General features: G+C 39.6%; 1 protein-coding gene across 2 annotated transcripts in view; it reads right to left on the bottom strand.

Moving 5' to 3' along the window:
• Positions 1–15807, bottom strand: part of col18a1 (collagen type XVIII alpha 1 chain) — a 78516-nt gene that overhangs the window by 37354 nt on the left and 25355 nt on the right. Inside the window, exon 1 of one of the 2 annotated variants that reach the window (XM_023337607.1) lies at positions 7172–7622. The exons of the other annotated variant lie outside the window; for it this stretch is intronic. Coding sequence (XP_023193375.1) covers positions 7172–7514 — 343 coding nt within the window. The 5' untranslated portion in view covers positions 7515–7622. Of the gene's footprint in view, positions 1–7171; positions 7623–15807 lie in introns of those variants that run through there. 2 annotated transcript variants of the gene reach the window in all.

Below are 15807 nucleotides of genomic sequence, written 5' to 3'. Positions count from 1 at the left end.
TCAAAAACGCAGAACATCCAAAACTTTTCATGCTTTGGGTAATCCAGAGGATTCCTGTCTCCTCTCTCCCGACTCTTTCTTCTACAGTTCACACTTGTAATTAACTTTAATACTTCTGCCAAAACATCATATTTGCATCTTGTTGGAAACTTTCTAAACCTGTCATTAGAGGCAGCATCGCTCCTACAGAACAGATGTGCTCTCCTTTTACATGCAGGCTGGCAAAAAGAGACAAAATGTTTCCATGAATCTGTAATTCTCGTAAATTTTCCAGATGCTGCAATTAGAAAATTTTGACCAGTTTGCACAAGAATTTGCAACAGAATCTGGTCCGCTGAGCGTGCAAAACCGCTAGCGACACAAAAGCTTTCATCATTAGCATTTTAAGTGCAATCTGAATTCAGGTCCCCATAATGGCCGCTGTCGAACAATGGCAGCTTCAAGGTCAGTTGAGCACCAAAAATAAAAGAGCTGCTGATGAAAGGAGCTGCTGGGTTTATGGTGACAGTTTGTCTTGTCAGGCTGGCCGCCTACCAACCAGGAAAGCAGCTCTTTGTCTCTAAGCGGCATTCCAGCACGGGGCGCCGCTGGTCGCGATGTCCCGTCGGCGAAGCAGCCCATACGTTGGGACACCGTGTGCGCCGCTTTGGGAAATCAGGTCTGGTGGTAAGCTAGCAGGATTTCGGCCGGCTGGCAGGAGAAAAAACCTCAGTGTTTTATTTGGGAGCTTAACGTTACGTTCAAACATTCAAGTCCGACACATATCTGACTTTTTGAAGGCAGTCTGAGCGGTTTGATTCCGATCTTTTCACCAAAAACAGAAAAAAATCCATGTTGAAAGATTATGTCCTATTTGTAAAACCAATACCGAAGTATAGATTCACAAGATCCTCAATGTTTCTCTTTTTATTTCATTATTTTTTGTGCAGAAGTTATAGCATTACCACTTCATTCTTATATTATGACATTACTCTGGTATTATTACAATCTTCATTCATGAATTATTACTTTACTCTTGTATTATAACTTTGTCGCCCATTATGACTATTTTCACAATATTATGAGTTTATTCTTGCATTTTATTGAGTTTATTGTCACACAACTTTATTCTCATAATGACAATATGAGACACACTAACAATGCAAGAATAGTTGTATTAGTGGTATAACTATTCTTGTCATATTAGTGTTTTATTACGAACAGTTGTGCATACAAAGATTTTTTAATCTTACATCAAAATGTAAAACTTTTTTTGTAGTTTTAGATTAGTTCCTGTTCTTACTGTTGTTCTCTCAGCAAATTGCTCTTTTTCTGTAAACTCGAGTTAATGATTAATCAATTACTACATTAGTTGGCGGTTATTTCATTAATCGATTAATCATTTCAGCCATAATCACATCTCTAGTTTGTAGTTCTCTAAACTACATACAGCAAAACTTCCCAGTCCATTTAATGTCATTTCAATACATTTGTCAAATCAAAAAAGAAAACAAAAGATGGATCTACATGTAGAAAGGAGAATCTATTTCTAAAAATTGTTCCTATAATCCATCTATTTCCTTAAATATATGTAGTTTTGAAGTTAAAAGTGAAAATGCTGGATATAATTGGAAACTCAACGAGAGCCAAGTCAGAGTGAATCCCTGCCAAGAACCACCATGAACTACTCAACTCAGACGAACCATCATGCAACTAATCAGTCGGATCACTAAAAACATACGAAACAAAGACTATAGACGCAACCCGAATATGTCAATTAAGGATGGTTTCCCCCTCAGGACATCGTCTCAAACCCTCTGGGATAAATTGCAGTTGACCTTTAGACCCTGATATGAATGACTGCTCATCTTTCAAGGAAGAGGCCGGTAACCATGGAAAAACATAATTAAAGGAGTTGTTGAGCCCTAACAATCCTGACCCCCGACGGTGATGGGATCACGCCTGATGGGAGTCGCACTAAAAAGTCCACCACTGCCTCACAGTATCCTGAAAATACACGGTTCCAGGTCAGAGCTCGGCAAGCCGGCCAGGAGAGAAACGGATCGTCATAATCAGGATGAAGATGGAAGGTCAGGCAACGCCTCAGCAGGCGGACACCATGAAGAAGTCATGAGACTAATAACGATGGGTGAGAGGGAAACATTAACAAACTAGTGTAGCAGATTTTCTTCAGTTTTTACTGAAATCCAAGTAAAATAGCTTAATATTCCTCAGAGGTTAGACGCTTCAGAACCTCCCACAGTTAACAAAAATCACGCGCGCCTCCTCTTTGGATTAACGGTTTATTAAGGTTTTCTCCCAGCTCACAGTTCGGTAGACTCTCTTCGACTGGGGGCCAAAGTTGAAGCATTTGTTACATTTCCAGCTGCTGTGGTTCTTTCTCAATGCACTGGGTCAAACCAAGCAGACCCTTTGAGAAACCTGTTCCCCTCCTCACCTGTGGGGGCGCTGCACCAAGAACCACTGAATAAAATGAAACTGAGCGCAATTTCCTTCTTTACCAAATGTAAACAAAAATGGAGTGGTGTCAGATTTTAGTATTTGGAGGATTTCTCTTTTGTCTTTGGCTCAAGATCATGAGCCATTTCTGCTTCTAGCGCTAGGCTAACACGTTTATTTTGGTTGTAATTACCCAGAATGCCCTGCACTGTAGTTCACTTCCTGCTTTTGGATCAGTCTCTGGTCCGCTTGGCATTCACACAATGCATTCAAAATGAAGCAGAGTTCACTTTAACTGAACCAAGACTAAAGTTTTTAGGCGGACCAGAGTTTGATTTGTTGGTCCGATTATGTATTCACACCTCCCCAAACGAACCAGACTTTCTACACAAACGAACTGGAGTTGGGTTAAAGTGGATTAAACCAGGCTGCTGTGAATGCACTTTAGGTTTAGCTGAAGGATTTAGAGTAAATAGACAACTTGGGTAAAAATAATAATTCAACAAGAAATACCATCAAATGCAGCCTGTTTTAGTTCTGGAGTTTTACACAGATTCTTTAGATTTCTCAGTCTCACCTCAAGTGAGACTCCAGTCAACAAAGATGAGGCGGAAAAGCTCTAATTTACAACAGAATGGCTGAAAAAGTCATTCACAATGACATAAGATACAAATGAAGTCCAGTAGAAAACCTTTGCTGGAAGTTACAGCTGCTGAAGGACATTTGACAAACTCCATTTTGTTTAATAAATAAAAAATGAAAACAGTTTTAAAATCCATGAAAGCGTTGGATCAGTTGTTAAAACTTAAAACTAGGAAAGGATGCAACTCTTCCTGCAGTTTCCTAGACACATTAGTTTTAATTTGACCATCCAACACCAAATCAAAACTCGCACAAAGTGGTATGCTAATCGGCTAATAGCAGAGCTAATGTTTTAGCTTATCACTGCAGCACTTTTGCTAACTTTGAAAACGTTTTCCTCACCTGGCTTCCCACAAATTAACTTTTCCTGATAAATTGTAAAGCACAAATTTTGTTGCCCGTTTCAACTTTCAGTTGAATAAAGTTCAACATCTGAGTTGAAGTTTTGGTCATCGACTGTTACGAATACTGTCGATATGTTGGTCGATGTTTTAAAGTGTATTTTCTCAGCGGTGAAAATACTGTTGCAGTAATCAGTGCCATTAAACATTTTGACATTCTCATTTTTTTAGGTAGCAATTCTGTTTCTTCTTCTCATGTTCTTTCGCTTTTTTCTGTATGTTTCTAGAAACTAGAAACATACAGTATGTTTATGTTTCTAGTTTCTAGAAACTAGAAACATACAGGAATAAAATAAAACTTGTTCTAAACATGAATACAATATCTAAGGACTTTACAAAGTATGTAAATTAGAAGGTGTAAATTATACTGTAGCTCCAGTCTTTCAATGGCAGATATCATTTCCATTGAAGTTAGCGCTTTAACATTAGCTTCTGTAAAATACTGTTGGTGTAGCTTGTTAACATTAACAGAACAAATGTGTAGGATTAGTGTTTAAGGGTTAGCATAGCTAACTTTTTAGCTAGCAGTATCCACAACTGCCATTAGCTTTCTGTGAAAGTATTGTTTGTGTAGCGCATTAACGTTAGCTAACCCTGAGTATTTAGTGTTTATTTCTAAATGATTTTAGCTGTAAAACATTGGTTTGATCCACAGTGACTAAAAGCAGCAGGCTAACATGTAACAGAACATGTTAGCCTGCTGCTAACAGAACAGGAGCTGCCAATCTCTGCAGTTTTGTGACTCTTAATCTCTTCCCTTCCTGAAACTCTTTCACACCAACTCAAATATGTCTTGAAGCTGACATCTCTGCTGGTCATGGGACCAGAAACACGATGTCCACTCATAGCTGTCAGTGAAGCTTGGTGTCTAAAAGATAACACTGCTGTAAAAAGACCATCTTCAGTTCCTTCTGATATGGAAGATAGGCAGAGCAAGAACTGACTTCCCACATAAAGTCGGAAGTGTCAAAGTATGGTTTTATAGTTTGACACAAAACTGTAAAACCATGGATCCTCTCACATTAATCACTTATGGACTAAACTGAGCCAGTCTCTCCGTACTCATGAGAAACATGGTAATATTGGGGATTATATGACTGATCTGATCCTATCTGCTACTTTATGATGTTTTCATCCAGAAATGCAGCAGAAAAAAGAAGCTGTTAATCTGGATTACAGCTGGTTCTTAACATTTCATCCCTGGTACTCAGGAAAATGTGTCGAGGTTTGGCGATTTGGGGAAATTCAGGGTTCAACACAACAAATCCATTCCAACTTTCTACCCTTTACCAGGTTCTAACATGTAAAGCTAACCTGTCAAAAAAATCCAAAGTGGTGAATATTCTGAACAAATAATTTTAGTAATCGATTATTCTGTTGATTATTTTGCCTATTAGTCCGATTACAAAAACCCCAATAAAGCTTATTTTTCAAAATATTAAAAATACACAAACATTTATTTAATTAAATTCCTTTTTTAAGTAAGAAAATTTTATTCCCAAAAATGCAATAATATAGCATTTATTAGTGAAAGCTTGTTTGACTTAACATCTACAGTTTAAGGCTGAACTGGACATTACTTTTTTATTAATTGATTAATAATTGGATAGCAAAAGGTGATTAATAGGAGACTCTTTTTGCAGACGAAAAGGGTTTTTTAGTATTAAATGCAAATTGTATATATTGTTTGAACAGTTTTGGCTTAAATACTGCTCTGAGTATGTTGCCTTCTTTGAGTCTGTGTTCTCCAGGTTAACGATTAATCTGATTTATCATTTCAAAACATTAATTTAAATGTCTAATAATTAATTGAAGAATGCTTAACAGTCGAAAACCAAAACAACAAATGTCTAATTTAATTCAACTGAAAGTTTACAAAACAGCTGGAAACATTAGTTTAGGAGGAGCTAAGAATGCTAAATGCTTTCAAAGTTAACAAAAGTGCTAAACAAAAATTGCAAAAGCTGCTTCAGGTTTTGCTGCTTCTTGTATGAAATGACATGTGAATGATGTGGTTGTGTTGTTTAACCACCATATGGCTGCAACAAACCAGAAAATCCTAATCTAGAAGCGAACACCAACATGTGCTTCCTTAAAGCATTAAATGTGTTAAAGTTGAGACAAATTAGATTTTTGCGCCATGTTGAGGAAATCACAAGCACATCGGAGAAAAACACAAACATGCAACAAAAGTAGTCAGGATCCAAACTTGTTAGGCTGCAGCCAGAATATCCCAAAGGTTAATTCATCAAATGTTGACGTTAATATCTCAGGATGGGGATGAGGTACTGGGAAGAAGAGGATTCTCAAACCAGTTCAAAATGAACCCAAACATAATGTTCATTTTGAGCCAGTGGTTACCTTTCTGGTTACAAACTGACAAGCACTGAAACCCATCATCCTCCTCATCTGGCAGAGCCTGGCACTCCACAGGGAGGCGACCCTCATCCAGGAGCACCCAGCAACTGTCCCACAACACTTCGCAGAAACGCCGGCAAGGCAACGCGGGTGGCGCGGCCGTCGGGCCACACTCCGGCACCAAGAGGAGGCAGAGAAACCACTCCACGGCGTGGTGGCAGCGCGACCTCAGCAGCGGCGCCCACTCTTCCAGGAGCGCCCGGACTTCCCCCAGGCTGCTGTGGTTGAAGTAATTGGGCACGGTAAAGTTTTCCCCCATCATGGAGGAGCAGAAAGGTAGAGAGGAATCTAGCTTCAAGCATTGTGAGGAATGAGTTGCAGTTGAGGATTCTGCTGGTGCCTCAACACCTACGACTGCCTGGCTAAGCTGTTGTTCCCCTATTGATGGTTGAGCTGCATCTGAAACATGTGGAGTTGGAGCTAAGTCAAGTTTATTAGCATAGCAAATGAGCAACAAGGCAGGTCAAAGTGCTTCACATCATTAAAACATCATTCAGTCACCAACAAGCAAACTTATCAAGCAAATATACATCAAATATGTTGGTCGATGTTTTAAAGTGTATTTTCTCAGCGGTGAAAATACTGTTACAGTAATTAATGCCATTAAACATAAACGCCTGGATGAGTTTCTCTAAAGTTTCAACCTCCTTCTTCACAATATGTAAACAAAACTAACGAGACATTAGTCCTCTTGAAATGTTTTTCAGGTGATAGGAGACCGACTTTGGAACCATCTTTATGTGGCTCTGAATGTTCAGGTCAGATTTTGGGTCTGATCTCTAGTTTCTGACTCTAGATCCAAATATAATAACTTGAGTTTTGTTTCTGTTTAGCTGGAGAAGCACTAAAGCGAACTCTTGACTGGACGTTTCATGCTGAGCAGCTGTGGTGGATACATCGGTGCCTGCTGTGTATCTCTGGTTGTGTGATAGGAGTTGCTTCTGTTGAGGAAAACGTCTGGTGGGTTAATGGATGCTGACTTGTTACTAGAGGCTAAAATGAAGTCGAAGTTGGTCTGTAAAATGTTTTCACAAAAAAAAGTCTGTTTTCTTTGTTTTGGGGTTTCAAGAGGAGAAGAAGGACTCAAGACTAAACTGCTGAATATTCCTAGTGAATCTTCCTTAGGAAACTTCTGGTTTTGAGATTTCAAACTGCCTCCAGTAACAGTGTCATGGGTATTACCTCAGTTCCTGTTAGAAGAACTGGTCTGGAGCCAGATTTTGGATCTAAGACCCTAAACAATCAGATTCTGCATGAGAAGATGTCATTACCGGGTTTACTCCTGCGTGATGTTGTCCCTGCGGTGGTTTGTCCCACTCCACGCCCCCTCTCTGGTGGCGTTGAAGGAACTACAGTCGTCATTCGAGGACCTTCAGTGGTCTCATCCCAAGTCTGCCCAACTGTTTGGAGCACGTGTCCTTCATCAATGATCTCTGCTCCAGCTGTGGTGCTGCTCTCAGATAGAGGCTCTCCGCTACCTGTCGCAATGCCAGAACCCTCCAGTTCTAACCCGGGCGCCAACGTTGTGCCGGTCTCACTCCAGGACCAGAACCAAGCCTCAGAGTAGACCACCCACAGGGTCAGAAGGGGCAAAACCTTAAACCAGCTCCTCATTGTGGTGTCCAATGAACCAGATGAATCAGCCTTCCAGAGGGAACTATGACATGTCCACGCAGTCCTCACACACTCCTTCCCTCTGCTCTGTCACCACACACACTCCAGCACAAGTGAAGACGAGGGCGTCCATTCAGAGGAATGCAGAGGAGGAGGTGTGCGCCGTATTGGCTGCCTTAGTAATATTTATGTTGCTAACTCCTCCTCCTTTTGTGGCAGCAGTGAAAAGCGATCTCTCCTGCTGAGTGATACCTCAGAGTTACAGCAGCCTGTCCTTTCAGGTTACAATACTGATGCTTTCAGAGACGGGCAATTTGTTCCCGTCTTTGTTAAGTTATGTTAATTAGAAAACTATAGATATAGGCTAAGGGTGATTCAGGTTTTCAACCAAAGTTATTACATTATAAACTGTGAGGAGAGTCTGAGAACAGACAACAATGTCCCAGAAACTCAGCTGAAGAACAGAATCAGGCTGCAAATAACTGTCAAAACAACAGAACCGGGACTCAATGAACAAACATACAAGAAGATGTTTTAAAATAACTGATTTCTGAACAACAGTATTAACTTTTTGCAGTGTAGAAAGTCATGATCCTTAGAGATTAAGTTTGGCAGACTTGGTTTAATTGGGCGCCCAAACTGCCACATTTGTTACATTTTCAGCTGCTGTGGTTCTTTCTCTCTGCTCTGAGTCAAACCAACCAAAACCTTTGAGCATCCTGTTCCCCTCCTGACCTGTTGGGGCGCTGCACCAAGAACCACTGAAGGAACCAACATGAAAACCTCTGAAGACACTGAATGCAACCTCCTTCTTCACAATATGTAAACAAAATTGGAGTGGCATCAGATTTTGGCGGTTGTCGGATTTCTCTTTTTCTGTGGCTAAAGGCCACGAGCCATTTCTCCTGCTAACGCTAGCCTAGCATGTTTGTTTTGGTTGTATTTACCCAGAATGCCCTGCGCTGTAGTCCACTTCCTGCTTTTGGAGCGGTCTCCGATCTACTTGGCGTTCACATCCGTGTCAGAGTTCACTTCAAACTAACCAACACCAAGTTTTGTAGGCGGACCAGAGTTCATACCTCCCCAAACGAAACGAACCAAACTTTCTAGGCAAGCAAACTAGAGCTGGATTGAAGTGGACTAAACGGGGCTGGTGTGAATGCACTCCAAGTTTAACACCACATACAGCTGGACGCACATCTTCCAATAAGTCCATTTTGCTTTTATTAATCTAAACTATATTTGCCCAACAGTTTTGGGGAATCATCAGGATGATTTCTTGGTAAATGTGAGACCATAATGAAGCACACTGATGGATTTATGTAAAATTTTGCTGAATTAAACAAATTTTATATTAAAATGACACAAACTGTATAAAAACATTAAGACAGCTCCCATAAGTACCAATTTATACAGTTTTTCTGCAATAAAAATTTGATTTGGAGTTTTAATTATGCTTTAAAACGGACAAATCTGTGAAAGGTAGATTGTTTTTCATAGAACTTGCACTTTATGATGATCTCTAAGTTACATTCTTACATGGTAATATCTTTAAAATGGTCAGGTTCTGCCAAAAGTCCAAAGAAAGTTTGGTGAGCTTTTGGTCATTTATGGCTGAAGGATTACCGTAACGCCTGTTGAAGAGAAACGTGTCACAATTATTCTTTAAGTTGATTGTTTCAGAAACTCCTCAATAATCCAGGATTCACCTTCCTGCCCAAACTGGTCTCTTATACAGCCTGTAGGTCTGTTTGACAGAGACCCTCCACAGCCACTAATGGCCTCTGGGTGATAAAAGCAGAAGTCTGTCTTTTCCGTCAGAGTAGTGGGCTTTCAGAGAAACAAAGGTTTCAAGTCATTGATTGAAAAGCAGTCAACGGTTGTCTCTTATGCAGGTGTTTTAATGTCAGGTTGACAACTCTAAGTCTTTGTTTTGCGTCTGCAAGAATTGTGTTTTTGTTGGATTAGATAATTATGTTAAATATTTAATTGCGAAGGAGTGATTTTTTGTAGCGCCTTACAGAAAGTCCCTGAATTTCTGATTTAGACAGAAAAGCAGAAGGTTTTTGTGTTGTCTGTCTGGAGAATGATCTCAGTTTCCCCTCGGGGCGAGAAGGATGCAACCCTTCAAAACAACCAATCACTCATTGTAAAACTGCCAAAACGGGACAATTTGATTACAACTGTGGACATAATGACAACTCCAGGAGGCAAAAGGACTTTCTCGAGTTAACCTTCAACAATGCATTTCAGTAGAGAACCAATTTCAAGCCTCATTTAAAGATTACTGTAAACTCTGGATGATGATTCCCTTCTTTCTTCTGGTTATCGTACATTTAATCAAGATGTCTTGAAGTTTAAAATAAACTAGAAACTTTACCAATTTCCAATGAGCCGTTGGAAGGAAATGTAGCCAACCAAGCACGGGAGGCCAAACACACTTGGCAAAGGTATTTAGCAAAAGGTTTGCTTGTCAGCAGTAATTGCAGTTTAGGAAGAAAAACAAACTAAACAGAAACATAAATCACATCCTAAGACGTTTGTACAACTTCAGTCTGCATCTTTTAGCGCATGTAATCTCCAGACATCAAACGCAGAACATTCTTTATGAAGTTTGTCAGAAATTATGTGTGGCTGTTTTCAACGTTTCTTTCATCTCTCGTTGCGCTAATAAAGAGTCTCCTTAAGACATGAAGAAGAGCTGGCTGGAGGACTTCCTGTTTCAAAGTGCTGTCGCACTGTTAATTACAGCTTGAGGGGCTCAAAAGTTGGGACTGTGTGTTTAAGGCTGAAGAAAAAGGAATGGGAGAAGCTTTCTAAATAAGACCACGGAAAGCATGAAAGGGTTGGTTGGTAACTACGGAGGGCTGATCGTGCCAAAAGTGGCAACTATAAAGATAAATAAATGGCTTTATAAAGTACTTGATGTGTCAAATATCGCATCCAAACAATAAAAAAGTTACATATTACTATTAAATTTTACAAAAGTGTGAAAAGAAAATATTAAATAAAAAAAATAAATGTATGATTTTTAAAAATTACAGTAAAAAACAAGAAATACAGATTGTGAAGAGGTTAGTAAGGAAATAATATTACACTAAATAAGGAAATATTTTAAATAATAAATAAAACAAGATTGAACAATAAATAATAGTAATAATGTTAAATTAACATTGTTGAATATTATAAAAAAATATTAATCTACTGTCACAAAGTATAATCAAATAAATTGGGAAAGTTCCGATTTTCTGTTTTTGGATACAATATTGCTCACATTAGTTTTTTTATGAAGCCATTTATTTATATCCGTATTTAATGCCAATTTTGGCAGGATCAGTACTCCGTAGTTAAATATGAAGTATAATGGTATCAAAGTGTCTTGTTACGTGTGATAATGTAGCATTTGTTAACCAATTCAAAGCTAAAATGTGACTTGTTTTCCTTTGTTTTCAAACAAAGCAAACTAAAAAACCTTTATGTCACTTTTGGTAATGTTTAAGAAATCCTAAAGATGAGATGAAATTCCAGCCGTGTGTCTGTCCTCACAAGAACAGACAGAAGGATGCAACCCAATGCCAGGAATGAGTCCATCAGAGAGCAGGTGACTGATCGACTCACTGCAGCACCAACATCCCTGCGATTCCCATATCCGATTTCACACCCTGAGGGTTCATTGAAACACTCTAAATTTAACTTCAGTGACTAATTTAAGACCAGAGCAGCTTTAAATAACGAACAGGAAGCTTGAATTGCTCCACTGAAGAGTATCAACACAAAGGAAATGGTGCGGTTTTCCCTTTAGGGTAGGAGGAATCACTAGAGCGCTTTCTGGTAGACACATTAGCTTTGAATGTTTCAGGAAAGTAATTCATGGTTTCTGTGAGGGCAGCTGGTAAATTCAAATAACAAACCTGTATATTTGAGAATCAGGAAGTTTAGTGAAAGTAGCCTGTAAATTATGGGAAACGTTTGGAAAGAAACACTCAAGCTCTGAGAAGGTAATATTTCTTCAGGTAAAAATGTGTCTGATTATTGTCAGATTATTGGCAGCAACCCAGACAATAAAAACCATAAACATTTCCACTGCTGCCAATCTGCTGATAGCGCTTTAGAAATGTTGCTAACTTTGAACATTTAGCGCACTTCGTTTCCCTTGATTTAATTTTTCTGGATTAATCCTAAAGCGTTATTCACACTGCTGCTTTGTAAACTTTAGTTGGGCTCCTTTAATGTTCTAGAAAAGTAACCTGGAGGTTCATTTTACGTCCAAATGTAAGTTCTGGGTACACAGGAAAAATAAAACTTTAAAGGGCACTTGTTATGTGAAATTCACCTTTTGCATGTTTTTGTACAGCCGGTTTTTGGAAAAAAGTTGAATGTTTTTTTTAGTGTCTGGAAAACGAGCCATTTCAAAAACATCCCAAATGTTGAGCCACTGTTACCTGGGAACCTCAGCCAAGCCCAGTCTGATTTCCCTGGGTTGTAGCAACCCAAGAGGAGCTCCACCATGTTTGGTGAGCTGGTTTTACCACTGTCTGTGTTGTATAATGGCTGCTGGAAGAGACAAGTGTTTTGTCAATGACTCACTATCCAGGAACAACTTGCTGCATTCTTGTTGTTTGTACAGGAGGCTCTACTAATGCTTTTCAAAGGTTGTATAATTGCTTATCTGTTTGCAGCCATTTTCCTGTGTGAGTGTAAACGTTGAGTGGGGGGGCGTGGCCAGCAGCAGATTATTAGGATTTAAAGTGATAAGACAGCCTAAAATACGTAAAATCTCATTATCTAAGAACAATGAGATTCTTCTTTGCACAATAATTTTGCCCATATACCCATCCTAAGCAGTAGATTTTAGGTAAAACAGCCCATAATAACCCGGCCTGCGCTGCAGCTTGGCCTCCAGCCGCTCCAGATTTGAGCATTTTAGCAGCACCCCTCCTCGCCTTGCTCATCACGTTGAAAGACCCTAATTTAAACGACATCTCGTCTTCCATCTCTCAGATCTCTGAGCAGTGAATGTGTGTACTGAGTGTGTGCGACAGCCAGAGAAAGAGGAGCGGGGGGTTGTCTAACAGAATGGAGGTCACGGGGTCACGGTTATCGCGCTCCGAGGGGAAGGGTTCTGGTTTCCCACAGATGGAGACTTATCAGGCCTGCAGGGGCAGGTTCTGACTGGGCCACTCCGCCTGAGGGATGAATGTGCCCCGGTTAGACATCAGGCCATAAACTGTTAAACTTTCTCAGAGAAAGTCAAACAATAAATGGAAGACATTGAGAAAAAAAACATCCAACCTTTGAGTTACAACATCTGGTAAATTTAACTTCCATGAAAAGTTTTAGGTGTCATTTTGGCCAAATTTTCCCAAAAATATGTCCAACAGTACCGACTGTCTTCTGAAATCTCCAATAATGTTGATTAGGGACAGGCCCAGAGTGCAGTCAGCCCAGTATGGTAGCAGTTCTCAGGCATGTCTCAGGAATGTGGCTACCATTGTCTCAGTGAGAAACCCAAGGACATTCCTGGAAAGTCTGGTGGCTCTAAAATGTCTGCCGTAGTATTCTGCATTATTTCTTACTTCACAGAAGTGGGTTTGAGTTCTGCCGGGCCACGGATTTCCATACCGTTTGTAAAGTTACTCAGTCAAAAAGTTTAGCAACAATTTGGGTTATTTAGTCTGTCAGAGGAGGAAAAACATGGCCGTTCTTTTTTTAAATGTCCTATTTTCACATAAGTTTTTTATTCTATTTTAAATGTCACAGTTTCAAACTAAATATTTAGCTCTGTGGCAGCTAAATATTTAGTTTACAAAGCTAGCTCAGAGCTAGACATTTAGATAGTATCCATATTCTGTTGCCTATAGGTAGGAGTCAAAAATCACTCCAGGAAGAGTTTAAGAGATTTGCAATGTTTTGGTATTACACTTACAATTCTTAGCAACAGAATTAAATATGTAGCTCCATATGAAAGATTATTTTGAAGCCACATTTATTTGTAAATTTATTTGACATTTAGTTTGAAGCTAAATATTTAGCCTGCTAACTATAAATTTAGTTTTAAGCAAAGAAATTTGATTAATTAAATATTTAGCTGGAAGTGAAATATATATAGCTTGCTAGCTAAATAAATAGCTTAAAGGAAAAACATTTAGCTTGCTAACTGAATGTTTAGTTTTAGTCTGAACTTAACTAAACACTTAGTTTGAATCTAAATATCAAATGAAATATTTAGTTTTCTAACTAGACATTTAGCTTGAAGCAATACGCTTTGTTTTTTTAATGCAGGAGAATGCGTCTGCTGGCCGGTTGAAGCTCGGCTCCATCAGTCAACTGAACGTCTGCTGCAGACTGAGCCTGCAGGGTTCCTGCTCAGACAAGCAGCAACAGCCTGGCTGTCACTCTCTGGGAGACGCATTCCTTAACAACGGGAAAACGCAGCCTGCGGCGCAGAAACAGCTACAGTATCAACCAGAGCTGGATCAGCTGGATCTGTGTTCAGCCTGCGAGACTCAGAGTTTTACTTTAACTGCTCTGATCAAGATGTACGTCTCAATGTAAACCCAAACACTCAGGCAAATAAATCATTACAATGAGATTAAAATACCACAAAAATCCATCGCTGCTTTTTAACCTCAAAGGTTAAAGATTTAATCAGACCTTTTGATTGATGAGTGTTGATTCACAGGCTGGATTTAAAAACCGACATCATCAGTGTCAGACTTCTGTTGTGGTTCCTGAATTTATTTATAAGAACAGCAGGAAATTAAATCTGCACTGCAAAAACACAAAATCTTACCAAGTATTTTTGGTCTATTTTCTAGTGCAAATATCTTATTACACTAAAAATGAGACATAGATAACTTAGAAGTAACCTTTATTTAAAATATAGGAGCTTGTTTTAAGTCAGTAGCTACTTAATATTGCCAAAAAAAAATTAGTTCCACTGGCAGAAAAGAAAAATATGATGTGAAAAATGTCTCATCAGTGAAATAATCTGCCAATGGTACTGGGCAACATCAAGGAATTATTTACTAAAACAAGTGCTAAACTGGATTAAACAGTCTAGTGATTTTAATTCTCTCAGGTGAGACTGGAGCGTCATCCTGCTGCACGTGCTACAGAAACAGAGATAGAAAGGTGAGATGGGAAATGGCGCCCTCTGCTGTTTATAATGAAAACAAACATCCATCAGCCGCCTTTGTAATGTAACCACAACACTTGAATCTGATGTATAAAAGGTTTTCAACACCAGGAACATAACAGATTAAAATAACTGTCCTGTAAATGAGCAAATGACCAGAAGCAAGCAGCAGGTGATGCTCTGCTGACAAAAACCCACCTGGGGAAAATCAAACACGCCGTCATGAAGCTGTCAGCGCCTGGCAGATTGGAGCCAGAACGCTGCAGGAGGGAAATAAAAGGCGGCGTTTTGATTCTGTTTCTGTCTGATGCTGCTGCAGATAGCAAAGTTGTTACAGGCTGCTTGTTTCCGTCTGCGGCGCAGACCGCAAACACACAGCGCTGAGCTGATCAGGTTTAATCTGGCGCATTGAAACTCAGCTGCAGGGTTTCTCCTCGGTTTTACTCCAGATATCCAAACTTCTGTCATCAGCAGGAAGATCAGCTGATCAGGTTACCGCCTGCTGCCCATCACTGCTCTGGGTAGTAAATGATTAAATTTGATTTACTGAGATTAAATGAGTCTGATGCAGGAGGCAGGAGGAGATTTACAGATTAGAATAACGGAATAATCTGAAATTAACAGGCAGGAAATTATTAGAAAAAAATATTATGAAAATATGGATGGATGGATGTTGGATAAACTGATGGATGGATGCCCATAATTATTTTTTAAACTACCAGAACAGAAAAAGTCTAAAACAGTTTTTATCTTCTTCTTTCTACCGATCTGATTAATAATAAAAATTATTTCCAAACTTCCCATTTAATCCCATTCAATCCCGGTTCACCATTTAAAACAAACATCCTGTTTTTGTTCTCACTCAATCCATCATTTCTCTGGTGTGATTCCAGGTTCCACCAGCAGGGGGCGACCCAGCCCCAGTGAGGTCAGCTGAGGGGTCAGCGCCAGCAGGTGACTCTCAGCCAACCAGAACGTCTGAACACAAGTAAAGACAAGCAGCTCCGTGTTCCTGCTGTCTTCCGTTTCTATCCTGAAAACTTTCACACTTTGATTCCTCCAGGTTTTAAAACAAACACAGAGGAGGAAGTGTTGCCGGCGGCGACCGGTTCGCCGTGTGTAAACCCGGAGCGAGGGGTCACGGCGCCCTGACTA

This window comes from Xiphophorus maculatus, chromosome 7 (assembly GCF_002775205.1).
Source record: "Xiphophorus maculatus strain JP 163 A chromosome 7, X_maculatus-5.0-male, whole genome shotgun sequence".
Classification (NCBI taxonomy): Eukaryota; Metazoa; Chordata; class Actinopteri; order Cyprinodontiformes; family Poeciliidae; genus Xiphophorus; species Xiphophorus maculatus.
This window is presented reverse-complemented; position numbering and strand designations above follow the sequence as displayed.